At 32.7% G+C, this 27735-nt stretch overlaps 4 protein-coding genes across 5 annotated transcripts; 2 read left to right on the plus strand and 2 right to left on the minus strand.

The window, feature by feature from the left end:
- Nucleotides 1–338: 338 nt before the first annotated feature.
- On the plus strand, nt 339–2935 carry LOC100643141 (sodium-dependent phosphate transport protein 1, chloroplastic). Its single transcript, XM_003402224.4, has 8 exons — nt 339–811; nt 916–1075; nt 1153–1265; nt 1346–1477; nt 1553–1760; nt 1824–1968; nt 2051–2165; nt 2237–2935. The coding sequence occupies exons 1-8, from the start codon at nt 620–622 to the stop codon at nt 2390–2392; spliced, it is 1221 nt and encodes a 406-aa protein (XP_003402272.1). The 5' UTR covers nt 339–619; the 3' UTR covers nt 2393–2935.
- A 227-nt stretch (nt 2936–3162) lies between these two features.
- On the minus strand, nt 3163–6210 carry LOC125385243. Of its 2 annotated transcripts, XM_048406499.1 has the most exons (3): nt 4891–6210; nt 4508–4723; nt 3163–4226 (listed from the first exon to the last, which is right to left on the minus strand). In XM_048406499.1, exon 3 carries the CDS (start codon nt 4084–4086, stop codon nt 3187–3189), a length of 900 nt encoding a protein of 299 aa, XP_048262456.1. In that variant the 5' UTR covers nt 4087–4226; nt 4508–4723; nt 4891–6210; the 3' UTR covers nt 3163–3186. The 2 variants fall into 2 exon arrangements, with proteins under 2 accessions (XP_048262456.1, XP_048262455.1); XM_048406498.1 differs by lacking the exon at nt 4891–6210 and having other exon boundaries at nt 4508–4803.
- Nucleotides 6211–7961: 1751 nt separating this feature from the next.
- On the plus strand, nt 7962–16863 carry LOC100644232. Its single transcript, XM_048406500.1, has 7 exons — nt 7962–11224; nt 11416–11546; nt 11638–11696; nt 11773–11963; nt 13005–13460; nt 13740–13862; nt 14084–16863. The coding sequence occupies exons 1-7, from the start codon at nt 8457–8459 to the stop codon at nt 16743–16745; spliced, it is 6390 nt and encodes a 2129-aa protein (XP_048262457.1). The 5' UTR covers nt 7962–8456; the 3' UTR covers nt 16746–16863.
- A 144-nt stretch (nt 16864–17007) lies between these two features.
- LOC100649278 (hemocyte protein-glutamine gamma-glutamyltransferase) lies at nt 17008–27719 on the minus strand. The gene is made up of 8 exons (XM_003402273.4): nt 27563–27719; nt 24070–24579; nt 23075–23301; nt 21951–22552; nt 20708–20805; nt 19724–20014; nt 18835–18995; nt 17008–18132 (listed from the first exon to the last, which is right to left on the minus strand). The coding sequence occupies exons 2-8, from the start codon at nt 24542–24544 to the stop codon at nt 17848–17850; spliced, it is 2139 nt and encodes a 712-aa protein (XP_003402321.1). The 5' UTR covers nt 24545–24579; nt 27563–27719; the 3' UTR covers nt 17008–17847.
- Nucleotides 27720–27735: the final 16 nt, after the last annotated feature.

The raw sequence follows: 27735 nt of genomic DNA on the forward strand, positions 1-27735 counted from the left end.
AAAGAAATGAATAGAATATTTAATCATTAATAAGTACTTATATTCAAAACCTTATATTATATCAACTTATATATCATATTAACGAAGCAACAGTAGATACAAAAGTTTTCGATAACTGTGCCGGTAAAACAGCAAGACATCGGTAAATGGATATCACAAATGTTATGTATATTCTATACCTCGTCGGTGATGTCACATCTATCCTGTCCTGAATCAATGGTGTCACGTCTATTCCGTACCTCATCGATGGTATTAAGTTTGTTTCTATGTTATCTACAGTTACACTTTTTTCCTTTTTGCCACAGCAGATTTGTGCACCATCTATAGATAAGATTTGCAAACAAAATTGCACACGTCGCATAATCGCAATATTTGACACGTCTTGTAAGTTTCGAGTATAACAATGTGGATACTTTTTACGTGTTGTTTTTATGAGATTTATTAACTGTAGCAAACCATTTAACTGGGTGCAAATCAAACACGTGATGATGTTCTCTATTAACAATCATACATTATCGAATGATATTACATTATAGTAAATGTTTAAATTAATGTACCATCGAGGTTAGAAATACCGAATTAGTTATGCGATGTAACTGATTTGAAACATCGACCAAACATGCCGAAATTCCGAATGCTTCCACGTACTTCGCGAATCGTGGCATTATGCTCCGCCGCAAATTTCATAAATGCGGCAGATCGAGTTATAATGCCTATAGCAATCGTTCCCATGACCGATGAATTTAAATGGGACTTGTACTGGCAAGGCTGGATACTTTCTGCCTTTGCCTTTGGTTATTTTACTAGTCAGGTATATTCGAATATTTAATATTATAAATCTTTTATGATTTATTCATTTTTAGTTTAAGATACTATTCGCATTCATTGTATTTATTTTATTAATTTTTACATTAGATTATTGGTGCAAATACAGCGAGTCGTTTTGGATGTAAAATGGTATTAATGCTGGCTGTTTTACTGTGGTCTGTTAGCACAGTTATAACTCCAATCTTGGCTCAATCAATTCCATTGCTCATTATTTGTCGTGTTCTCTTGGGACTTGGAGAAGGCCTGGGTAAGATTTTAATAAACAGATATATAAATAGTTTCATAAAGTATAGTGTTTTATTTATCGCTGTCTATTGCTGCTAGGCCTGCCAGTTATTTTTCACCTATTTGCACACAATGTCCCTGTAGAAGAACGATCTAGAGCATTTGGATATCTTGTAGCAGCTGGCTCTGTTGGACAAGTTGTTGCATCTGTTGTGAGTTTGAATTTTATATAATGAAATGCTATTTATTTGGAAATATTTATTGACCATTGCTTCATTCATGATACTTACAGCTGTGTCCTCATCTGTTATGGCAAACAGGATTTTATTTATTTGGGACAATTGGTATCATATGGACACTTTTGTGGCTAATGTTATACGATGAAACTAATTCCCAGGATGAAATTCCATTATTTGTACCTAAGGTAGTCGATTCATTTAAATTGTTGTCTTGTATGAATATAATACTTAAGGATGAATTAATATTTCATAATTTGAAGGTAACACAAAATAGAAATCTGCGTTGGACTGAATTCATTTCTCATTGGCCTTTATGGGCATTGTATATAGCACATTTTGCAATGAATTGGAGCAATTACATAATAATGCAATGGTTGCCAACTTATCTAGCTAGAAATCTTTCTGTCAATAAAGAAAGTATTAGTTTCACAGCATTTCCATATATTGTGAATTCTCTTGTTGGTATTGGTATGTATTATTTAACATCTAATACAAAAATGGCTAAAAATTGAAAATTAAATATCTCTACAGTTGCTGGACATAGTGCTGACAATCTAATACAGAAGAGATGGCCAGTCTTATCTGTAAGAAGATTAATGACAAACATAGGTTTGATTGGACCAGGTGCATTTTTATTAGCATTCTGTGCTGTAGACAATTTACTTGCTGCAGTAATGTTAGTATCAAAATTAAATTAGTACGTATACAATAATTTTTATTCTAATTATACAATATAATTAGATTTTGTTTTATTATAGTTTCGTGTCAATATCTATGGGACTCTGTGCGTGTAATTCTGCAGGACATCTTAGTAATCACGCGGATATAGCACCAAATCACGCGGGAATCACTTTTGCGGTTTCTAACACTATAGTACGTAGCTATTTTTATTAGCATGATAAATATTTTACAAATAGATTAGTAATTTATATGAATATTTTTAGGCAACGATACCGGGTATTTTGTGTGGTCCGTTAACAGCTGAACTAGTGACCGCGTCACATGGTCGTTGGTTGCCTGTTTTCATGTTGGCAGCAGCAATTAATTTTACAGGGGCCATCATATACCAAAGTCATAGTTCAGCGCTTCCAGTATTGTGATATGTGCTGACTAAAATGAAGTTTGCAATTATTTATTATCGGAGTCAACGAAGAAACATGATTGATAAGAACTTATACAAGCATACCTTCCTGGATCATGATCGCTGGATACGATTTTTAATGAAAATTTTAAACATTTATATGATACCGGTATGGCATGTTTATACATACATCGTACATTGGTTAGTTGAAGACATATCAAAATACTGGGCATGTATGCTATAAGAGAATTTCATATATTCCTTGCGTTCAGTTTGCAGTTTACGTCAACGTAATGCAGGTCATTCATTAGAACAGTGCCATAATTTTATGCACGCAATGGAATTGGCTGAATGACTCTCTTACCAATTTGTAAAATATAGTAGCCTAACTAATTATTGTTTTTAATTTGTATATGTTTTAATAATAGCTAACAAAAATACCTTGTGATACGTTTTAACACATACATAAGAATTCTCATTTTTTAATATAGAAGATAAATGTATATTCTGTAAAACATAAGACTGTATATAAAAGAAAAACAAAGAAATTAATTTTCACATATTTCAATTTATATATATATATATATATTTGAAGCACTTTCAACATAGAAACATATTATAATTAAGCAATGTACTACATTTAATGAAAAAAATATGTTTTCTATGTGGTTTAAAATATCTTTCAAATATTACTTCCTACATCTTTCTTTTTATACTATTTAATTTTATTATATAATCCTATTTAATCACAAATGTGAATTCAATTTTATGGAATGTATTTTAGTTTCACTAATATTGCTAATATCTAAAGTTCTACATAGGTTTTAACGTTCTATCCTTTTTTAGATATTCAGACTGAAGAACACGCATCAAAGCATTTTGAGGATAATTATTACTCAATGCGTGCAAACCCATTTCTATAAAAACATTATCTCGATGTATAGCTTTAATATTCGTTTGAATGGAAGTATCATAATTTAACACATTATTATGTTCTGTTAAACGATCATCTTCCTTTAATGACGAAATTTTTGTAGTTCCTTCCTCTTTTACTTTTCCACTTCCAATCTCTTCATCTATAATTGTTTGTACAGAACTTTGCATTTGTCTACTTCCCATTCTTTCCACACTCTGTAATGGAGAATCTTCTCCAGTGATATTAGCAATATCAAATATATCAACAGAATTTATATTCAGCTTTTTCAGTATATCTGATACATCTTCTGGATGGATTTCTAATTCTTTAATTTTTGGTTCTTCTTTATTAACAAAAAATTTTTCTGCTTCATTAATATAATTGCTCAAATATTGTTCAGTATCAGAATTAATCTTTTTTAAATTTTTCCGATTATTTGCACTTGTATTTCGCTTAATAAGATTCGACGGCAAGTTATTACTTAATTTTGTACTGTTTTTAACATTTTGAGATTGCATATTGGAAAGAAGCGATCTCTTTTCCACTTCTTTATTGGGTATATCTTTTGATGAAACTACGCCTGATAAACTACCTTTTAACGTGCTTGATAGATTATTCAACGTTCCATCAACTATTTTTTTATTCTCTTTAGGGAACAGCATGTTTTTAACTTTCGCCGCCTTTTCTTCGAAAGATAAATCTGGAGGATCTAAGGCTTTCATTGCGCCTCGGTGCAAATATTGGTTTGATTTTGGATCCAAATAGGATTTTTGCATTTTATCTATCTCTTGTGTCATTTTTTCTAGCGTATCATACAATTTTCTCGTTCGGTCACTTGCAAAATGTTTACTTTGCGTCCATTCGCTATTCGAACGTAATGCTTGCCAATCTGACTTTACTTTTTCAACTTCTTGATCAATTTTGCTGACAAGCTTTCCTAGAAAATCAGAATTTTAAACGTTATTATAATTTGAACGTTTTGATTCTGGCAAAAACTAAATTTATAAAAACTTCATTGAAATGTACGTATGATATAAATAAATAAAAATAAGTTGGAAATGATCTTTTACTTCTAAATTAGAATCACTTTTTAAAATGGATCTAATTTAAAAAGATGCTAAAAATATACATAATCGTTATTTTTTTTTTTTAATATTTTATATATTAATTTCAATGCAAGCGTATGTTAATTAAAAATAACTTGCATAAAAATCTTACGTCTATCGTTACGAGCTTTAGCCAATCGGAGCTCGTCGCCTATTTCCTGCCTTTTTATCGTAGGTAAATTTGCAGTTTTCCCATAATTAGTTATATTTTCGTGTCTTGCTGAATTTCTTCGCAGGGTATCGCTACGTGAATGCAATTTTGGTAATTCTGCCGTGGTATGTGGCCGAACATTAGTGGAATTTTTATTTGTATGTCTGAAAAGCGAATCTGGAAACACAATAAGAAAATATATATCTTTAATTGAAAAGAGAGAAAGAAAGAAATTCATATCATTTGTCAGGTTTGGTCAAATTTTATTTAAAATAAAATAGCTTCCTGTTCTTTTGCAAAGTTATATATATATATATACACACACGTATATATGTATATTATACCTCCTTCTCCAACATTCAACAGATTTCGAATTCCTTTCACCGTCGTTGAATTATTGGAAGTGGATGTTGGATTTCCAAATGGATTGAACTCATATATAAAATTATGCGTTGCTGTAACTCTTTTTGGAGTCCTTCTTGTCTTCTTTGGCACGGTTTCTACGGACTATGAGTATTTTCTGATATGTTAATCATTTTGAATAAACAATTCATATTAAAACAGTAGATGTAAATATTTATTCAATACACATAAATATGATAAAGTTGGCAAACTGAGAATTAAAAAGTAAACATTTTTTGGGGGGAACAATTACATACAGTAACGAACAAGAATATTGACACAGACTTTCTTCATATTTACACAGATTTTCTTATAAAATTCTGTGTACATCGCTGTAATTTACGTTTCTCTATGCGATGTTTTTATAAAACACGATTATCGAGATTAAAGTTCAAATAAACGTAAAGTTCAACTGTACAATCGATATAAGAATTAATTTTAGCGCTTCGAGAAAAAGTAAAATAAAGAAGTGATATCAGGCTCGATAATAAGATCATAATTGTAACATCGAAACAAATTTTGCTCCTCTATATGTGTTTTCCTTCTGAAGATTTTACACGACTGCACTTCTTATATTTTACAAAATAATTTGGATAAAAAATCTTTCTACAAGGTCACATGGAATTTTACAAGATATGCTGATCCGTGATAATACTTATATTAATATTTATTCATTATTAGTATCCATATCTAACTTTCTTTAACCTCCATCCAGCTATCTTTTCTTCGACTTTAGCATCGATATTCGTTCGTGTCTTTTCACACTTAGATTTGCTTTGACGAGGAATCGCTTCCGTAGAAACTTGTTTTTCACGAATGCACGACGCAGATTTCGGCGATTCTTTCTTGTTAATTTTGACTAAACGCGGCCTGTGAAATTTCAGAAATCAGTGTTTTCGAAAAATCTACCACCGTTTCATGCAACACCTCATTATCTCAAAACTGCAATTTCCATTGTTCTCGTACTAACATCACAGACCTTTCTTTTCGCTTAATGCATTCGCTTGATCGGCATTACAAAGAAAAGCTTAATTAGTCTTACCGTGAAAGAATGTCTTCTCTAATCATTATTATATTTCATTTAGAAAACTAAATATTACTTGTTGTAAATGTTCACGCGAGTGTATTCCTCGATGATTATCTCCGGTTTCACGAAGTGTTGAAAATTAAATACCACCTTTCCTCCCTTCTTGCGAAAGATCGGCCCTGTACGAACTCGTTTCCTCTTGGTCGAACTCCAAATCGATCTGCACCAACTCTTACAGTCGCTGAAATACGTTAATTTACTTGTAACAGTTATTTTCTATTTCTTATATTTATCTGTCTAATAAAATGGCATCTTATTCAGATAAATATTCCAACATACGTTTGGGAAAATTTTTCATTAAAAACAATAATTTAAATTGTCAATATATATCTCTATTTTTTTTCCTCTAGCAAAAGGTTAGATAAGTTTTCTGCCTTTAATACGATCTTTTTCTCAGTGGAATTAAAGCGCTTTATGACAAAAAAGGAAAACTCTTTATCTAATATTTTATACTTCGTATACTTGGCTTTATCGGTTTTCTGCGGAATCTCTCTGCGTTCTATACGTTGCTCTGTTTCTTTAACGAATACGGACAATCCATTGATCCGCTTGGTTTCGCGATCATGATCCCCCTCGGTTTCAGGATACAATTGCAAAAATGTTGGGGCGCAGTGCAATCTGGAGCAACTCGGAAATCCTTCGAAAATCCTCGCCAGCTCCAGAAATAGTCCTCCTATTCCGTTCACGTTTTAAGATATAGTCGTTTATTTAATTATCGTTCTGTTCTTAACCTGGTAAAAAATATTGCATCAAAAATGACGTATACGGAAAACAAAATAAAATTCGCTTCTTATCGATGTTTTCAGTGCTGTGGGGTTACGACCGCAGCTAGTTTCTCGATTATTCGGCAGATTTACGAATATCGTTGAAATATTTCCGATATTCTATAGAACTTACACGTAAATAAATTTTGAACTGCTTTTCTAGAATTTTTACATCGCTTTTTCTAAATAAAAATGGGATTAAAGGTAATAGAACTAATCAATTGACCCAGATATGACCAAGTCTTTTCATTGATATTCTCCAGAGTGATATCAATTTTAGAATGAAAAATGAATCATCTATCTAATAACTTTTAAAGTTATGTACTGTTGCGTTTTCTCTTATATTATACTTACTTACGTATAATGTTAATGCGATATGTTTCCACGTGATATCGGGTGTTTGCGATAATACGTACCTTACTTCCTGAGATTAATATAAAAACTACGTAGCTTTTATTTCTTTTTTTTCACTGCGCCACAATTAATTATTAGAACGAACTTTATCGCATCGTTGTGTTTTATTATATCGAATAAAAGGATCTTTTCAGCAAACTCTCGATAAACGTGTATATTGTCAATATTTCAAAATTCTCAACTAAAAGAGTCAATACGTATTGTCAATACGATACTGTTAATATTTATTGACAAACCTTATTTTCGTTGAAAACCTCGAAATATATTTTACAATATTATTGATTGCCCGAATACCGATGATTGATCGTAAATATATTATAGCTTGTAGTATATTTTATTTTATTACACTTTATTCTATTTTACTTTGCTTCGTTATACTTAATCTTTATGTTGCCTTTTATTATGTCACCATATTGTTATACCACTATATATATTATACTTTGCTGCATTTTATTTTTCGTACATTATATAGTACAATTTGCTTCGTTATATTTAATCTTTACGTTGCCTTTTATTATGTTACCATACTGTTATACCACTATATATATTATACTTTGCTGCATTTTATTTTTCGTACATTATATAGTACAATTTGCTTCGTTATATTTAATCTTTACGTTGCCTTTTATTATGTCACCATACTGTTATACCACTATATATATTATACTTCGCTGCATTTTATTTTTCGTACATTATATAGTACAATTTGCTTCGTTATATTTAATCTTTATGTTGCATTTTATTATGTCACCACTATATATATTATACTTTGCTGCATTTTATTTTTCGTACATTACGTAGTACAATTTGCTTCGTTATATTTAATCTTTACGTTACCTTTTATTATGTCACCATATTGTTATACCACTATATATATTATACTTTGCTGCATTTTATTTTTCGTACACTACATAGTAGAATATATGATATATTCTATTTGGTATATAACTTTTTACATAATTACAACTTTTCTAATTTATTCCATACTGCTTTTTACAGTACATTCGTCTAATATGGAACGAAAATGAAGCTCACATCCGCTTTGCAAATGTTACCTATTCGAGATTTAATTAACTACAAAGAACATTTGAAAGCATACATGATGTTCACATACCAAATTTCACATTAACCCTAATCCTGATATTATGTCCGTCTCGATATAAAATATTTTATTTTTCTTCGTCATATCGCTGTTCCCTTTCTGCAACGTGGTAACATTATTATTTGACTGGATTCCGTATGAATGACATCGTTCACCATGCCAAATGATAACAATTCCGCGCAAAACGAAGCGTTATTCTACGAAGCACACGTACTCCGAGAAATTCTAAGGATAAACGAGTTGATGATGAAACAGGCTTCTTTAAACGAAGAATTCTATGGTAATACTAAAGTTTCGCCTAAGAGTTGCAGCAAGAATTGTAGCACCTCCACGAACCAAAATAATTGTTCCGTAGAAAAATTTGTCGACGAAACACACGAAATACATTTTCAAATGACATCGAGTGTCTCTTCGCTGCAAGGGGAAGATGTTTCTTCAAGTACCACCGTGTTTAAGATAGACTCAAAAACATCTTTTAAAAAGACAGTATCCGCAAGTAATCAATTTTCTGAACCCGTTGATTCTTCGAGAAAGGTCACATCTCCTAAACATTCTTTGAATAAAGGTAATCAGCCCTTCGAAGCAAACGTCGAAATTAATGTTGGATTAGGCCTTCTCGATCCAACGACGCAAGAAAACTGCGTTGGTTCTTCGTCGGAGAAAGAAGATAAAGCTTCTTCGAAAAGAATACGAAACGTAGAGGATAGAGCTATTGGAGATACGCTTTTTAGCGATCCTTTGGAATTAGTGGAAATTTTCTCGAATAAGAAAGGAAGAAGCAGTGAGAATAATTTAGATACAGGACTTGATATAAATCGGCAATCGTGTTCGATGAGAGTTCTTCCAAAGGAAGATGACGAAGAGTTTAGAATCGTACCCGGGAAAAATGAGATTCTATCGAAGATAAAGTTGAATATATCGAAGAAAGAAATGCATACGATCGATAACGAAAACGTGGGAAGCGTTAAGCGTAATGATAATGTTGATAACATTTCTCGGAAAAGATACACGCAGGAAAGTGATCAGGGCAGTGATGATCTGCAGAAGAAAAGTAATGAAACAAATTGTTTGATTAATGGAAGAATGGAAATTAGTGGAGATTTACAGGAAAGTGATGGACCAAAGAAAGATGAAACTAGTGGACATTTTCAGGGAAAATACACGCATGAAAATTGTCGAACGGATGAAAATTTCGAGAAAGAATGCGCTGCAAATAATGTTCTAGTTAGTGGAGATTTTCGAGAAAAAAACATACACGACAATGGTCTAATTGACGAAGATTTGCGGAAAGGATACATACAAGAAAATAATCAAATCAACGAAGGTTTTCAGAAAAGATGTAGGCAAGAAAATAGTACAGCTGGTAGAATTTCCAAGAAAAATATATCAGAAAATATCGTCCTTAAATTAACCGAAGACCGAGAAAATCGTATTGCTAACACAAGTCGCGCAGAAATTGGAATAATGCAGATGAATGAACAAAATTACTTAAACGAAGATTCTACATCTTCGTCGGAAAAGATTCAAGCTAATCGCGATGTAAATTTGATTAAAATTTTCGACGCGATTGAAAAATCGCGTATAGAGGAAAAGATTGAGAAAAGAAACGGAGAGAATGATATCGACAAATTTGAAGTGTCTAACGATCCGCAAAAATATAACGCGAGACAGTCTGTTCGTTCGAAATCGTTCGATCTAAATCATTCGTCTACCTTCGAAAATGACGTCGAAGTGTTAAAATCACAAAAATCATTTGTCGAACGTGACGATCCTAACACCATCGAAGACGTACGTTCTTTGGAATGTAACAAAGATATGCGTAATATTGTTTCAACGGAAGAGGAGGATTCATCAGCGAGAAACGAAGAAAATAGCGATGATAAATCAAATAATATTCGTTCAATTCCTACTCTGTCAAGAGTGACAAAGAGTCATGATCTTTTTGCTAATGAAAACTGCCGCAAATTCTTGAGTTCCAGTTCTTCAAAATCCACCGAATTAGCAAATGATGCAACAACAGAGACCGGAGAAAAGGACATTTCAATTGAGGAAGAAACTTCCGAAGAAAAGCATCGAGACGTCGTTGATTCAATTCCTTTGTCACAGAATTTGAATAATACAGAAAAATTCCGTACGAAGAATGGCAACCTCAATGCCAGTGAAAACTCAGGTTTCTCAAAACTTCCTAAGTCTATCGTTAACGTTGACTCTGCGAGAATGGATGTTTCATCCACATTTGAGAAGGAAGCTCAAAATGTGAAGGAAAAATGTCAAAAAAATAATTTGGAGATCGATTCGCGTAAATTAGATGCATCTGGTGACAATGCGACTAAACAATTTTCCATGAGCTTGAACGAAAGCAAAGCTTCGAAAACAACGTTGCAGGATAACGAATCTAAGGATCTTAAAGATTCAAGAAATTTATCATCCTCGGAAAGCCTAAATCATTTAAAAGAGAAATCGAATCTTCGAGGAAAAGATGCGGACGTAGACTGGTCGAGAGAGAAGAAACCCGAGACAATTGCCGAAAAGCAAGAAAATCAGAAAAGCAATGATACTGATAAGGATGTAATTGTCGACGATAAAAATTTGTCGTGTAGCGAAACTGTTCCATCGTCGATAATCAACGATAAAAATATAGAAGAACGAGATTCTGCAGATTTTGATAAGGAAATTACGAGAATCGCGATTAACGATAATGATCATGAAATAGCTATGCGAGAATCGAAACGAGATAGTATTAATAACGAGGATATGAATGTATGTAAAATGTTGACGAAGATTCACGAGCAATTGACGAGCAATTGGCAACGAATGGAACGGCTTCGGATGAAATTGCAAGTCTCGATTTCGATAGAATCTGTCAATCCGACGGCGATGTTACAATTACTGGACAAAACCATCACTAGGTATCAAATAAAAATGAACGAACGTTTCTTTCGAAATATTAAAATCGTTTCCCATCGATTAGATCATTTTCAAAGCTTTTGGTCAATTTTGATTAAACTTCGATCTTTTTGCTAAACAACGCAAGGACATAAAAAATGTCTATTTACGTTGATTCTGCTTTTGGAACAGCTTAAAAAATTACGATAAACAGGTGCAAGAGTTACATTCACGGTTCGAACGATAGCCACGAAGCTGAATTGCAAATGGCTAACCTACTGGCGAAATATGTTGTCGAGATGATAAAAATTGTAAAAATTAATAGAACAACTTTAGAAGAGCAAGGTCTGTTTATATGTTTCTTGAAAATCTATTTGATGTAATTTAAAAGTCATTTAGTCATTCGTTTTTAAATACGATAAAATTTGTATTACAGAACGACGCGTCGACCAAATGCAATTGGATTTACTTCAAGGGCATCATATTAATAAAAAAGTAGTATCTAAAATAGAAGAATACCATTTTCCTACCATTCTTACTTCTAAACAATTGTTTTTTCGTAAATTTATAGAGGAGTATTCTGAACGAAACGATCTTAACTTCAAGATATTGTGTGAGCGAAATATTTTGTTTGATCGAAAGTATTTCACGTTTGGTGAAACACGCGATATCCGAGAATGAAGAGAAAGAAAATGTTAAACGTTCAGGAAGATGTAGAATGCCACGTCGTATAGTAAACAGCTGTTCTATCAACGACGCCAAGTAATTCTATAACAGATTTAAGTAAATAAATATTAAGAACTATTATACTCGGATATAAAGTTGGACAAGTCTTGCTCTTGTTCGTCTCTTCATGAGCTAATGTTTCAGAAACTCTTATATTACTATATTGTAGTATCGGAAAAAGGATAGGATTAGGATAATTTAGATTTGTAAAATTCTCCTAATACTATTTATTAAGATAAATGAAAATAACAGAGATTAATTGGACAGAGAACGATAAATGTTCAACTTGAACTAAAACACAAAAGTCTTATTCCGCTCAAATCACTCTCGCAACTCTATAACTCTCGTCTTCGGCATCTACACTCGCACGCTCTCGCTTCTCAACTCATACTGTACGCCCTTTGCATTCGTTCTCGCCGGCGTCTCAAGTAACACTCCTTCAGCATCTCTTTGTCTTTTCCCGTCCTATCGCGCACGTATCCCGAAAACGCCCGTGGCCAGGGTCACTCAGGCCTTTTCCACGAAACTGTTCACTTGAAAGGACCGACGACACATTGATGTACCCGACGATGCCGCGGCTCTCGCGACATTGTTTATGATTCGGCCGATATCTTAAGCCTTTTGTCCACGATACTACAATATAAATAAGATACATGTTCGATAATTATTTGTACGCGAAGATCTTTAAACGTATTGTTTCTATACATTCTATTAGGTCATCCCATAAGTTCGTTCCGTTTTTCGAGCGGTTATGTATGTTAAGATCGTTTACATACCATTCAGTTTCATGAAAAAATGTAATCCCCCCCTCGTTGTACAACTTCTTTCCATTTTTCAAGTGCATTGGTCCCTTATCGCCGTATGTTTATAAATCGACACATGAAATGTATACGCAAAAATCGGCACGAACTTATCGGATGACCTAATATAAAGGATAGTCTATACAAATATTTCAAGTTATAATCTCGTCCTTGGTATAATCAGGAAAAAACGATGGAGGAAGAAGATAGATGATAATTATTCCTAGGTAGTATTATTTATAAAATGTCACTTAGCAAATGTTAACACACGTTTCAGACAAAGAACTGGTACCGTTCGGACAAGAAATATAAAATCAGAGCTTGTGAAAAAGGAAAGCACCGTGGAGACTCAAATGTCGGTAGTTTCAAATTCCGTCAATTCTTTGAAACAGTGCAAATTCACGAAACGCTTAAACCCTGGAAGATGCGTGGAAAAAGAAAAGCATCTGTATGAAGCGCAGACAATTGTTACCGATAAAAAAATGGCCGACAATTATCGCCATCCAGAAAAAGGGAAACTACCAAAAAAGACAGTGTTGAGTACGAATTCAAATCAGTGCAAGCAATCGTCGACGATGTCTCGTCAGAAGCAGCATGCTTCCAGTAATCAACAACCAGTTTGGAGGCCAGGAGGTGCGGCCAAAATTCCTATTTTTAACAGCGCAACCACGTTGAGCCAGAAAACTCGTCCAGCGATACATGTCAGAGAAAAAACGTATCCGGAAAATGCAAAGTAAATAATACATTTTTTCCTATCTAACAGAAACTGTCGAAGAATCGCACAGCGAGAAAAACACTTCTCAAATTCTGAGTCTAATATCGTATTATAATTTTCTATTAATAACGATCTTTCGTTTCTCCTTAATTCTTGGATGAAAAGTAGGTCAATTCTGACTTACCGATAATTCATGCTTGCTATTTTCTATGTTATATTCGATTTAGTTATTCGAATTAATGTCTTTCAAATAAAATAATTGATTCATTATTTTAATAAATGTGTTAAACTTAATAGGACGTCCGCGCATAAACGAGGAGCTTCAGTGGACCATATACTTGTAAAGACGAATCTTACGAATGTCGAGAAAACTATAGACGATAACGGGAAACGAATAACGAAGATGTCCAATTACATCCAGTACGAATTTATTATATATATATTTTTGTTTAACTAACTACATTGTTTACATGAAAATTTTTATTTCCTTTGAAAAGAATCATAGCGTCCAGTTTAAGACAATACTTCTCATTCTTCTTTATTATATCGTGTTTACATAATTTAGATTCCTAGATTTTCAATTCCATTCAGTGTGTGATATAATAAAAATACTTGAACGTTAACGAAAATTACTCATCTAGGGAAGAGAAACATGGACGAGTAGGAAATGAATTTAAGAAGAAACCGTCTACCGAGGTATATCTACACAAAGATATTGCTCCTAAACTAGCCATTGACATTTTGAAAACGACAGGCAAAAGAAGTAGCACAAGTTTGAAGGCTAGTCCTAGAGCGAAACTAAAACCGAAAACATTGCGACATCCATCAAAAAATTTCAATGAATCGGAAAGGACTACCTGGAGCATAAAAAATTACGCTAACGCGTCAGTGTGTGATATTATTAATGAAAGAATCACAAGAGAATCGGAGATCCTTCGAGCACTCGAAGAAATTATTAAAGCAGAGAAGAACGAAGGAAAAAATGTTGAGAAACCAACGTACTGTTATAAAAATCAAGTTCAAGAGAAAACAAACCAAGTTCTCGAACGACCGAACGAATCGACCGCAGTTAAAGAAGAAAAGAAAATTAACGAGGAGGAGCCTACGAGGGATATCGATTCTGAGCAATATAAAAAAAGTCAGTTAAACGAAGTACAGTTGAAGGAAAAGTTTCTAGAAGATCATCAGATAGCGAAGAACTTTTCGGAGAATCTTCCTGAAAATCTTTCCATACCAATTATGCCAAAAAATGTTATTCCTGTTCCAAATACGAGCGTTGAAGAAAATACCAAAAATGTTGCAACAAATGAACATTTCGAGCATTTTCAGTCAAAATCTCAGTTAAGCGTTGCTTTAGCAACTACTACGAATTGTGTTGTGGATATTAATTCGAGCTCAGTTGATAGTGTCAAAGTAGAAGCTACGAAATCTTGTCAAACTTCTTCCAACGCTATTTCTTCGCCAGATGTTTCAGAGCTGAAACAAAAAAATGAAAAATCCAAAGAGAACGACACTTGTCAAGAGAGTAACACTCTCTTCCTCGATAATAACAGAAAGCAACAGAAATGTGATAGTACCGAGTCGAAGATCCTGAATAATCCATCGATTATGAAAAAGGAGAAAACGAGACTAAACTCTCATGCGGTATCATTGAGCATGTTGAAGGAATTCCTTTGTGATCAGGGTATTAACGTCGATTTGGTAAATAAAGCTGAAAGATATCTAAAGGATAAACAGAAAACTTGCAAAGGTTTAAAAAAGAAATCTATCAGCTTCGCGGATGTACCTTCTTACATAGAACATAATCGACATTTTGAAAAAAAAACGATTTTGAAGGAAGAACATTCTTGCCAGGAGAAATTGGACAAAGATATTGAAGAAGATATTGAGAAGGATTTAAGAAAAAATATCGGAAAATCTGAAACTTTTATTAACGACGAGAGGGATTTAAGTGAAGTTCCTTTGCCAAAAACGAAAGACATTGCTACGTGCACAATTATAAACAATAACGACGCCTATTCTCAGACTGTTATTCACTGTAACATATCCAAATGTTTGCAGTCCACTTCTGAGAAGGACGCTTTAACGTCGATAGAATTGCAAGCTACGGGGACGCAAACGGAAGAGGAAGGAAGAAACGAGTGTTCAATGACAGAGTCGCTTAACCGCAGTTCCCCAAAATCGTTAGGAAAGTCGTATGTTTGCAAGTCTGTAACTATCGAGCATGTAACTAAACTTAAGAAGAAAGATTTAGGATCGAAAATGCATAAAGATTCAAAAAATTCCAAATCACAAAACGATTTGCACAAAGATCGCAAAAATGTTTTTACGAAATCGATCGATACAGAGTCCACAGACATTGAAAAGACGAATAAAATTGAGAAACATTCATCGAAAGAGTGTTCTCGAGTGTTTGAAAATTTATTAAATCAGATGCGCGAGGAATGCGATGAATCTTTACCGAATTGTAGAAAGAATGACGCAATGGATGAACTGCGTTTCAACGAATCGAAAATATCATTAACATCCAACAATTCGTCTATGATAATTAAGGAGGAAAATAAAGAGGAAGGTCAGTCTCCTGTTAGAATAGTTTCCAGTGGAATAGTAGCTGCCCTTCAGGTGGCCGTCATCAGAGCTCGAAACGTGTACAAAGCCCTTGACATATATAAAGGAAGATTAAGCAACAATCTGAAGAAACGAAATAAAGAATCGAGACGAAAAGAGAAGATACGTAAAGTTTGTAAAACGTGCGAGGAGGAATCGAAAAGCGTGTCGAGAAGCAGCAGCGTCGTCAAGATCATTTTGCAAAAAAGAGACGACAGTAGAAACGCCGTTATCGAAATATTGAAGGATCTCAGAAAAGCGGAAGTTGCATCAGCGTTAAGCGAAATATGCTTGGATCGTCATAGTGATGTCAACAGCGAATCCGAGGAAGACAGTTTTGAGTCTGTTGTTAATTTATCAACGAATACTTCCTTCAGTGAAGTCAGTTTTAGAACAGTCGACCTAGGAGTTCCGAAAAGGTCGTCCAGCAGCGTTGTTTTGAGAAACGTAGGATCTTTGATGGAATTTATGATAAGCAAGATCGGTGATGTAACGTTCGGGAGAATTGAGAGTGTTACAAAAATATCAAATACATGCGAGCCAGAATTTTGCGGGGATATGAGGATGGAAGTTGTAAAAGTGGAAAGACAAGTTTCGGTATTCTCAACAGAGAGTTTATTAATTTTAGTTTACGGCATGTTGTGCTCTGTCGTTTTCTGGTGTTTAAATTTTACCATTAGCTGCGAGGTCTTATGATTTATGGCCTCGCTTTGTGTTATATTGTTCATTTATATCGTTTTTTTTCTGTTCGAGTTTGTGAATGTTGTATCGTTAGTTCTCTTGTCTACGCTTTATAGTCTATTATTAATTACAAAATTTAACAAAAAATAATTTTGTTAACTAATTATTGAATTAAAAATATTTAATTAATATTAAGTAAACTTTTCATTTAAATAAAATCGAAATAAGATAATTATGTCATCATATACGTCATTCTATGGATAAAAAATGCATAAAAGATAAGAAAACATCATTTATTGGTAGACATTATTAAATATACAAAACTACTTCTTGTTTGTAACAACATATACCATACGTATCAAATAACTCACGAATTTCAGAGTCCAGCAACACACGCTTGGAAACACAAATATTTAAATTTATTAAAAAAAAAAATGTGCATCAAAATTGAAAAAAGTAAGGAATACAAATTACATAATGTGATATCATAATTAATGATAATTAATAATATAATATTTTTTTAAATATCACAATATATAATCACATTCTAAATATACATAATTATTAATGTTATATATAAAAATAAACCTGATCATAGGGTAATGGAAGCCAAAAGGAATTTATATTACTAAATTGTGGGTGTTTATGCATTTATAAAAAATGTAAGAGATAAAATATGCAAACTAAAGTGCATAATATTTGATAGGTGAAATGAACCTCTAATTAGATTCTATTTCTTTAATATATTCATAAAGTAAAATATTTGTGTTCTTAAAAATTATGTAAAATATGAATTTCTCCAACAAACATCTACAGCCTAGATATTACTACGCATAATTTTCATTCATTACGCGTTTGGAACGAAAGCATTTAGAATTTTTATATTATATTAATTTATATTATATTAATTGACTGATAAAATATATCGTATAGTTTTTCCAGAAACACGTATAAGCATCCAGAGTCTAGTAATGATTGGATGGAACGTGACCACATTGATATTATACAGGTTTTTAGGTATATACATACGTTTTTTAATTAATACATATCGATATGAAAATAAAAATATATTCGAATGTAATCGTTCGAAAAATGTAAACGAATTCGGACAATCTTATTAATCCTCGTCAAGAACATCGATGGCAGCTGATCCTGTGACATCAACTAGCTCTTTCGAAGTAAATGTGGCAATGATCTTCTGTGCGCCAGCCTTTTGAGGAATTAATTGATGTTCCACGTAGACGTCTTCCTCAGGTTCGATATCTCTGAACGCTAGAGTCTTGTTCCTTGTTAACCCGGGGCCAGCGTAATTGAACGTACACTGCGTTAATACTCTCTTCAGGGGATTCTTGAATCTAAGGCTGATAATCGATGGTATTCCTACTACAGGTTCGCCGTCGATCTAATATTAACGATAACAAACATTAATTCTAAAATATAATTATTCCAATATTAATTGATTAATGGATTAAAAATTAGAAATGCAAGTTTATGCGATGTGCATTATTAAAAGGCCTTAAATGACTTGAGGTATAAAAGGAATGTAACTCTACACATTTACTTGCGTTCATTAATTTATGTGTAATTGAGCAATCAAAAAGAATTGAATCTTCAATCTTCAGATATTAAGTTGGATATTTAAATATTGAAACGAACTGGCAATTTTCTAGAACGAATGGAATTTAGTATCAGGAAAGTTATATATATGTATATTACATAATTCCTGAAATTCATACATACTATCTTATCTTTCCTCACATTTGGCATCATGCACACAAAGTTCATAATACTAAGCCAAAATAAATAGAGACGAAAATAAGCTATTAACAATGCAATTCGGTCTTTAGAATATCGAGAATCGAACTGAGAAACTCCGCGCAGTTATAAACTCAAGTCCCAGCCGACCAAGTCAGTACGGCTCTATGTATCAGAAGGATGATTGTTGTATTATTTGGAAATTCATTGGCACATTTTGTTCGCCTTATGAGTTTGAATATGAAAGTCTTTACTGTACTTTCCCTTTTTCTTTCAAATATTCAATTTCAATTGGACGAGAATTTCACGTGATTTTATCATGCAAGTACAGATCAATCGTTTACTTTACCTTGACCGTGATGCTCGGTTTCAAGACCTGAAAATCATCTTCGTCAGCCCACGTCTGTTTGGTTTCCACGACCGTAGCGATGGAATACAATTTCATATTACAATACTCCACAAGCTTGTCCAGATAATCATCCACTGTAACTCTGAGCCTTAACTGTTCGCCTGAGAATAAATTAGATCTGAGTCATCACCAAAAAATGGGACGAGGAATACATACGAATATCTTCGAAATCATATACTAACCTAATTTATAAAAAGAAATATTTTACTTTAAGAATGTTAAAGAATTACTATGATATACGCATAATCATCATCAATTTGTCATATGTTTGAACTACAGTAATTGAAAAACAAATAAGTAAATAAATAAATACATAATTCTTAATAGCAATAATAGAGAAAAAAGAGGCAATACAAGACGGGGAAGAACGACAAGAAGGAAGCACAGCAAGAAGGCAAAAGCCCAAAAGTTGCAATAGTTTTTCTTAGTCATTAGTTTTTAGTTTTTAGAGATAGAATAATTAAGGGATAAGAGGTATATAATAGAGTGGATAAGAGGAGAGGTAGATATACAGATGTATAAGAAAACGAAATAGGTATAAGAGATGTAAAACCGAAAGTTTGTCCAAAACCGAGACACGGACTAAGCAATAATAAATAAATAAATAATAATAACATAATTCTTAGCGATAGTAAGATTCTCAGCTGAATAAAAATCTAACATCTAATAAGAAACCAAATAAAAGTTTCCAGTTCAATGATAGACATGACATAAAAATTAAATAAAGATTCTAACAACTTGATATAAAATAAAATTCAGTAAACGACCTAACTGTCTAAAAAGGATCAGTAAATTATAAAAATCTAAATAAAGGAATTAATAAACTTACTGGCATGTGGTTGGAGAACAAAGTCACCAGACGCTCTCTTTACCAAATGCGCTTTGATTCCCGTATAGTACACGCTACCAGCAGATAGAACAGCTTGAATAGTACGTATCTGGTCCGATTTATTCTTCATGTTCACTACAACTGCGAATGGTTGTCCGATGTTCACTCGTTCGATATCCACGAGATCGAACTCGACATCTTCCTTCGCAGGTGAGGGCAAAGAGTAGAATCTCTTCGCCAGTTCTGTGTTGCGTACGGCTCTGTACAGAGTCAGTCGCTCAACTTCCGTTCCTGAATGTAAATAAATTACCAGAGTTGAAATAATCGATTCGTAACTTCTCATGGAAATTTTTATAAATTCGCAAAGACGCAATTTTGCAGGTTTCGTATGATTTTGTAAAATATGGATGTTCTAGAGAATCGTTAAAGAGTACAGATAAACAGAGTTTAAGAGAATTAAGTAATTGTGGTATTACAACTATTTTTCAATTACGTGTTATGAAGAGTGAAAAATTTATTTCAAAACTGCTTGAAAGATATTGGTGGAATTCGAACGAGTTAGTCAATCTTGAGGTTCAAAGTTTCATTGCATTTAAAGTTCAACAAATTCCACCATAAGAGTTAAAGGAGTTCGTTGAGTTTAAATGTTTAAATAGATATAACAGCTTAAAAGATTGATGACAGCCGCAGGGGTTTGGATCAGGTCCATTTAAAAATATACATCTATTCCTATTACTCATACTCATTGACTCCTATCACACTATGTATGTCCGCTCCATATTGTCTGTTTCTACTTTCAGCTCGGTGTATCATCTTTTTCTAATTGTAAGAAAAAGAATTGATAAAGAAATTGCATTGTAGAAGATGCAGATATAAAGAGGGGAAGTTTAAAACAAGTGTAGCGTTAAAAACTTTCTAAACATGTACTGTAATATGCAAAATATTCAAATATCGATGAATATCGTTCAATAGATTCTTATTTACCTTCTTTTGCCTTGTAAATAGATGTTATCTCCTCTCTGTCCCTGTCGCCATTGGGATCGAAAATCCAAGGTGCTTTCGTCAAGATCATCCGGCCAATGCTATCAAAAATAGAAATAATGATTTAAATTTTCTTCAAATAGAAGAGGAGCATATAAGATATGCTTTTCTATACAAATCGATACATAAGAAATACATTAAGTTTCTTACGTGTTCCATGTCCCCAAGGCCATCGATAACTTATGATAATTAGGCCATTTCTATTATAATTAATTCTAGTAAAACTTTCATTTTGTATTTACGATATATCTTTTACTATAACGTTTCTCAATACATTATAATTTTTGTCAATCACGAAATGTGTTAGAGAATGCACGATTAAGAAACGTGCAGTGTATGAATATTTTTCATGTTCCTCAAAGTTACTTAATTAAAAAATATGCTAAGAATCCGATCGATAAATTTGTTTTTCAAATAATGTTATCGTTAATATCGTTTAACATTCCACTTTCCAAAACGCCACGGGACTTAAAGTTATGTCACCATCAGTCTATATGCTTAGAAAATGGTTTTATAATACCCATTGTTATTATATTATTTTATTTTGTAATTTCACTTTATTGTCGTGTTATTAACTGATTCATTTAATAGCAGCTATTAATTCGTAAAATTCCTCTTCTAGGATAAAACAGTCGTGAGAAAGATCTATCTATAGGGGATTTAAAACTAGATTATAAACCAAAGTATTCGAAAAATACGATTGTGCGATTCTACGTATCAATTCCTTTCGATTAGCTTTTAACAGTGTGTATATAAACTGATAATATACGGTGATATTCATACTAAAGACATCAAGGTCAAAATTACTACTGCAATCACGATTTTTAACAAGCTGATGAGTCAAAAAGATAATCGATGCTAGCAGAGTTGGATGTTTATTTTATAATTAACGATTCTGACGACAAAGACGATGACGCTATCGACTTGCTAATGTTTTCGTTGGTAATCTTCGTGTCTTATGACATTAGCATACATCAAATTTATATATGAAAAGGATTGAGCTTCATATATATATATATATATTTTACTTTTGTGTTATTGGTCATAAGCAGACTGGGCATTTTTATGCAAACTCATATTTTACGTTATCGTATTGTAAATCTGCTAATTTTGTATTCTCTTCTTACAAAATCAATTCTTATTTTTGAATTGCTGTTTCGAATAGCTTTTTAATATATATACTCACTGATATTTATTACAGTCGATTTTCCTGAATCCCAGCTCGCTCTCAGAATCCTCCATCCATCTCATCAAATCGGCATTCACCGACGCCAGCATGAACGTCACGTCGTAATTATAACCAACGACTCCTTGTTTGATGGCTTCGACAGAAGCTGGTCCGCACTGATACATGCCTCCTGAAGGTTCTTGTGGCGTTGCATCGATCGCCTGCCAACCACCGTAACCTTTAGGCAAATCTGGTCTAGCCATCCATACGTCGTTCCAAACGTGATAATTCCATATGGAATCTTCGCCATCGAGATTGTTTGGATCGTAATCAAGTTCCTCGTTGTTTTTGGTGTAATAACGATCGACGGAAAGCGAGGCGTTCGCATCGTGGGCCGATACCAAGTTTGAAACCACTCTGGACGGTATACCAAGAGCACGACAGACGGTGGTCACAACACCAGCGAATACCCAACATTGTCCGTATTTGACGGAATCGCCTGTCTCTAAGAATTGTTCGAGGATCGGCACGCTACCTGTCCAAGCGGCTGGAGCTGTACCATCAGCGTAGTCACCATCCCAGCGACCGGTCACCACACCTCTGTCATCGTTGGAATTTACCTGCAAGAAGAGTATCGATCGATCAATTATTAGGAGATACTATATGAAAATTGTGGTTCTGAAGGAAAGAATAAAAATCAATTATTCGATGGTATGATAAAAGGAGAAAGAAGTTCAGATTAAGGACTTGACGAACAATTAAGTTTCTTGTCTCAAGATCTTTTGGTATCGGATACGGAAAATATATACGTATATGTTCGATTAAAGGTAATAATATTTAAGAAATTCCTGGGATACAGTTAATCGTTGCAAAAATTGGATAAAATAATAAATAGCAAAAGACGAGTTTGTTACACAAATGAACTGTAGTGAAAGATTGAGAAAGAATCAACATCTTTGACAGAATTGAATTTTGTCGAAGGGAAAGTGTTTATGGTTCTTTATATTCTTTAATTACAAATCTTACAAATGAGAAATCTGATATAACCTGACATTTGATCCAGTTAATGTAGAGGGATTTATGTAGAACCGATTTACATTTAGAATTTACTTCGCTCGTGATTGAATAGCAATCGAACTTACGATTCTCGAAATAGCTCTACACATTTGAACTGGATCCCCTCTGGAATTAGCTTTGATGCCGGATCTTTCTAGCAGCAATTCACAAGATTTAAGCACACAAGCATCGAATTGTCCAAACACCCATTCTCTACCACGTGCACTTCCCCATGAGCCAACCCATATTTTTCCAACATCATTTAGAACATACTCGTCCAACAACTGCTCATCCTCCATGAATACTAAATCCTCTGAAAATAAAACAAGAATATAACATAAGTTCAGAAAATTCAGAGATTCATGTAATTCTCAAAATTCATAAGATAATATTATTTTATATATTCTACATATTTATATAAAAATTAAATTATATTAATACTCCTAAGATAAGAGTAAGCATAATTGACGTAATCAAAGTATAGTTGAAGTATATTATAGTTGTGAATTTAAAAACATATTCATGATCGGTATATTATATAAAAACTGTGATCAAGTTTAGATCATTGTCAAATCGAGTTCTATAAATTATATGTTAATTTGGGATATTAACATTCTCCAAAATATTAACTCAAGAACACTAATATTATTCGAAAAATGCAGGTGGGTTCTAAACGTAATGTGAACATTTATGTTAGCTTGTAAATCTGTTTTACGATCTCCTACGTTTAACGTAATATAATTATATCATTTTTATGCGAAAGATTTTTATTTTCGGAGATGAAACCTTGATCTTTAAAAGAATTTGGCTTATTACCAATTTCTTAATTCCTGTATATCTTCGAAATATCTTTACATTCATTTTGTATTTAAAAACAATTAAAAGATTAAGAGAAAGCAAAAATTTAATTTAATTTAATGCTAAATTTCGAGTAAACTAAATAAAGTAATAGCACCTGCATACGATTATAAAAATTTATTAAAATGAAACGTAATAAATGTTATACAAATATTATAAAAATGCGCCAATACTCTTTGCTCTTTGTACTCGCTATAATTAAATATCAAACACAATGTTATACCTTTTATCCACGGATTAAAAAGCAGATAAATGTCCTTGTCGTAATTATAGGTATTTGGTTGTTTTTTACTTCCTACGATGGTGGTCTCCACATTTAATTGCCATATGCCAACAGGGCTATCAATAGGGCTTCTTACTTCCGCGGTCAAATCAACGCCATTGACACCCACTAAACGAACACCCCATGCCTCCAAATCAGTCAAATAATTGTCTCTATTGGTGATGGTGTTTATTCCTCTGGTTCCTCTAAGAACGTTCGGATTTGGTCCAAAACTAAAGAGCAATCTAACGATATCCGTTTCAGCCACGTATTCTCGATTGAACCTTAAGGCTACATGGAAAGATTGGCCTCTTCTAAGAACAGGGGTCGCTGGTTCAAGATGTACCAATTCGTAGCTGATGGTGTGATGGACCTTTGCGTTTTCTTTTTCGTAAAGGTGCACCATTTCGACGACTAATGCCTCTTCCGACGACATTTTGGCGACTTTGGTTTTTCTTTGGTTGCTTCTGACTAAAAGAAATTGTTAAGAGTATCTATAAATGTCTATATTGGAGAAAGAGAGAGATGAGATGGTAATATGAACGATAAGTTTATAGAAATTTGCCATTGGAACAAAAGATATGATATTATATCGAGAGATGAAATAATATTGAATATTATTCGATGGTTATTATAGTTTCATGTGGTAATCTAGGAGGGCAAATATAAAGCAGCGTCATATACATATGTAAATCGTACACGTATTTCAAAGTGTCGCAACTCGAAATCGTCAAAGTGGAGCAGTAAATTGTGTGCACGTGTATGTTTCGAAATATACAATCTTCTTTATGCAGAAAAATCTTATCAATTGAAATAATCATTTGTAAGTAAATAGATAATTATCAAGTACTGTCCTGCTTTTGCGACCAGGTTATCAGGACAGAGATGGAAAGAAAAAGAAACAATATCGTACATAAGCTCTACAGCGACTTAGATCTAAGTTACAAGTGTAAACCTAGAAAAAAAAATTGTAACATTGCATGGCTATCACACCATCTCACAACCAAATTCGTCGTTTATAATGGAAAATACAAATATGTAATACACAAAACCTGGTAAAAATAAACACTATATAAGAAAAAGATAATTATTAAGTAAAATATATTTATTAATAATACATATATTTACATAAAATAATACTATAAATAAAATAATAATAATACATTACATAAAATAATGGGGTACTCCCATTAAATAAAATAAGGTCGATAGTAGGTTGATTAGTCAAACTGTATGTGTAATGGCTCAGAAATTTAGTAATAATTTGATAATTCAAGTGATTCATTAAATTTCTGGTATAGTATGAGCTGATAAGAACACAATACTACCGAAGCTACTGATCATTGCGAAAAATCATTAGTGAATGCATTACTATGCTCGCTAGAAATAACTATGTTCTCATTCATGCTATGTAGTATATCGTAAATTTATAATACTACTTTCATTCATGTTAATGTTTAGGTTCAAGTGCACGTGAAAGAACAGGAAGCATTCTTCACGATAAATTCTTCGAAACCTTACGTATTCGTAACTGGAATGCCAGGAAATGAGAAAAATATGACGGCAATGAGCTTTATGCTGGAAAAGAATTGACTTCTTATTTAAAAGAAATCGAGCCGTAAATGTCGAACGATAGTTGCGCAACAATTCTCACCTTGTTTAGAAATTCACATTTCTAAATGTACGATGCGTTTGCAATTATGAAAATGTCAAAGTTTTTGATCTACTTCGTTTTGCCTATATTAACTGAAAATATTAATTTTGGAAGAGTAAAATCTGTTTAAACGTTTATCGTTTCAATTTGATGATGCAACGAATACATGGAATTAAACGTTCGATAAAACCAGAGGCGGTCCAATTTTATCGAAGTGCGTAACGATTATATGTATTTATTTTAGTATCACGATATACAAAATAAGTATGAGGCGTTATCAATATCCAAGTATCTGTTGGAGATACATTTTCTTAAATTTTGTCTCTTGAAATTCGCAAGACAAGAATTAAATTTTGCATGCCTGTTTCGAATAATACGAATTGCTTCAAATTATGTATGTATTTTCTTCCTTGTTTTAATATGAATAATTATGGCTTACATTTGCAAGAAAAATTTAAAATTATTATTTAAAATTATTAAAATTAAAATTATATAAAAATATAAAAATTTAAAATATAAAATTATTATTAAAAATTTAAAATTTTATTATTATTAAGTCCACAATTATTACACCCATATTTTCTAGATACGTGACAATCATCACGTATAGTATCCTTCTCTGTGTTTCAACTTTGTGACTAATAAAAAAATTGAAATTTTGATTTCGTTTTCAAAAACGATTCTGTAAAAAAATGATTATACATATTTACAAAGATAAAAGCTTAATAAATTGCCAAACTTTGGTCATATTTTTAAATGTCCATCAAATTAAATCGAACTACTGTAATATTTTATATGTCGAATAATAAATATATAACTAATTATATTATCGCAGTATTAAATTATAAATATTATCTAAATCAAACGAAAGATCCTGAAATTAAAATTATTTCTATAATGAAGTATTTCAGTAATACTGACTAACTAGTATGTCAATGAAAATTCAATTTCTTATGATTTTAAACGTAGGCACATGTCGAAACCTAAATTGCAGTTTGCATTTCCGAGAATGAACAGTAAAGGTAATCACGAGGCTTTGAGCATGGCAAATAAGCCTTGTCCCCAAATACCAGACGCGTTTTCATTTCCAAGACAGCTCGGAATTTACCTTTGATTCATCCAATTGTTGCGTAAATATCCGGGATCGAACCTCAAAACGTGAACTGCCTTATAAAACGGGCGTGTTTCACCCCTGAATGGAATCAACGACTCTCGAAAATGATTCACGCACTTCTTCGATCTCAGATTTCCCATACCAAAGAGAGACAAATGAACAAATTATATCATTGGTATAAAGCTAATCTTTATATGTACGTTTTTGTTCATGGATTTAATACTGATACCATTTTAAGAGCAAGTATAATCCACATAAACATTCTATGAGATTACGGTAATTCCCAGTTTTTTTTTTTTTAACTTTTCGTTTTCTGATAAATACATTTGCTTCGGCTTTTATACAATAAAATTACGTAATAAATTAAGACCAACATATTTTAACATATTTTAACATATTTTAATAATAAGTCTTAAACTGTCACTATGAAAAGTAAGTAGAAAATTTGGTAGAAAATTGTATATAAAAAGTTAACAAATGAAATATTCAACTAAGGATGCAAACAAAGTAATTTTCTCGTGAATAATTGTTATAACTGTCAATTTAGTTTTCTTCCGATCTCGTTCTGTCAAATTAAGGTTAGCAAAAATTACAAAAATAAAAAAACGTTATAAAAATAAATGAGATTAATTTCATAACAGTGCCGTAAAAATAAAAAGGTAGGAAAGATACAATTTGTTACTTACAAATTCGGTCGAAAAATTAAAGACGTTTCTTTGATCCTGGATACAAGGAACGGACCACCATTAATAACCAACTTACACTCTCTAAACTGACACTCATGTTCTGTCTTTTTATACGAACAGCTTCCTTCAAGCTAACTGCAGTCCCCACTACGGCACGTACGAGCTGCACGTGT

The sequence above is a fragment of the Bombus terrestris genome, chromosome 6 (assembly GCF_910591885.1).
Source record: "Bombus terrestris chromosome 6, iyBomTerr1.2, whole genome shotgun sequence".
In the NCBI taxonomy this organism is placed as follows: Eukaryota; Metazoa; Arthropoda; class Insecta; order Hymenoptera; family Apidae; genus Bombus; species Bombus terrestris.

Coding starts and splice junctions, on each gene's coding strand:
- LOC100643141 (XM_003402224.4), top strand. CDS start 620: ATGCCGAAATTCCGAATGCTTCCACGTACTTCGCGAATCGTGGCATTA. Junction 1,478..1,552: donor TTCCATTATTTGTACCTAAG/GTAGTCGATTCA, acceptor CATAATTTGAAG/GTAACACAAAATAGAAATCT. Junction 2,166..2,236: donor TTGCGGTTTCTAACACTATA/GTACGTAGCTAT, acceptor GAATATTTTTAG/GCAACGATACCGGGTATTTT.
- LOC125385243 (XM_048406498.1), bottom strand. CDS start 4,784: ATGAATTTCTTTCTTTCTCTCTTTTCAATTAAAGATATATATTTTCTT. Junction 4,227..4,507: donor TAAAGCTCGTAACGATAGAC/GTAAGATTTTTA, acceptor CTGATTTTCTAG/GAAAGCTTGTCAGCAAAATT.
- LOC100644232 (XM_048406500.1), top strand. CDS start 8,457: ATGACATCGTTCACCATGCCAAATGATAACAATTCCGCGCAAAACGAA. Junction 11,225..11,415: donor CTGGACAAAACCATCACTAG/GTATCAAATAAA, acceptor TACGATAAACAG/GTGCAAGAGTTACATTCACG. Junction 13,461..13,739: donor ACGTATCCGGAAAATGCAAA/GTAAATAATACA, acceptor TAAACTTAATAG/GACGTCCGCGCATAAACGAG.
- LOC100649278 (XM_003402273.4), bottom strand. CDS start 24,544: ATGTCGTCGGAAGAGGCATTAGTCGTCGAAATGGTGCACCTTTACGAA. Junction 20,806..21,950: donor ATCGACTGTAATAAATATCA/GTGAGTATATAT, acceptor TATTTTTGATAG/CATTGGCCGGATGATCTTGA. Junction 20,015..20,707: donor TATTTACAAGGCAAAAGAAG/GTAAATAAGAAT, acceptor ATTTACATTCAG/GAACGGAAGTTGAGCGACTG.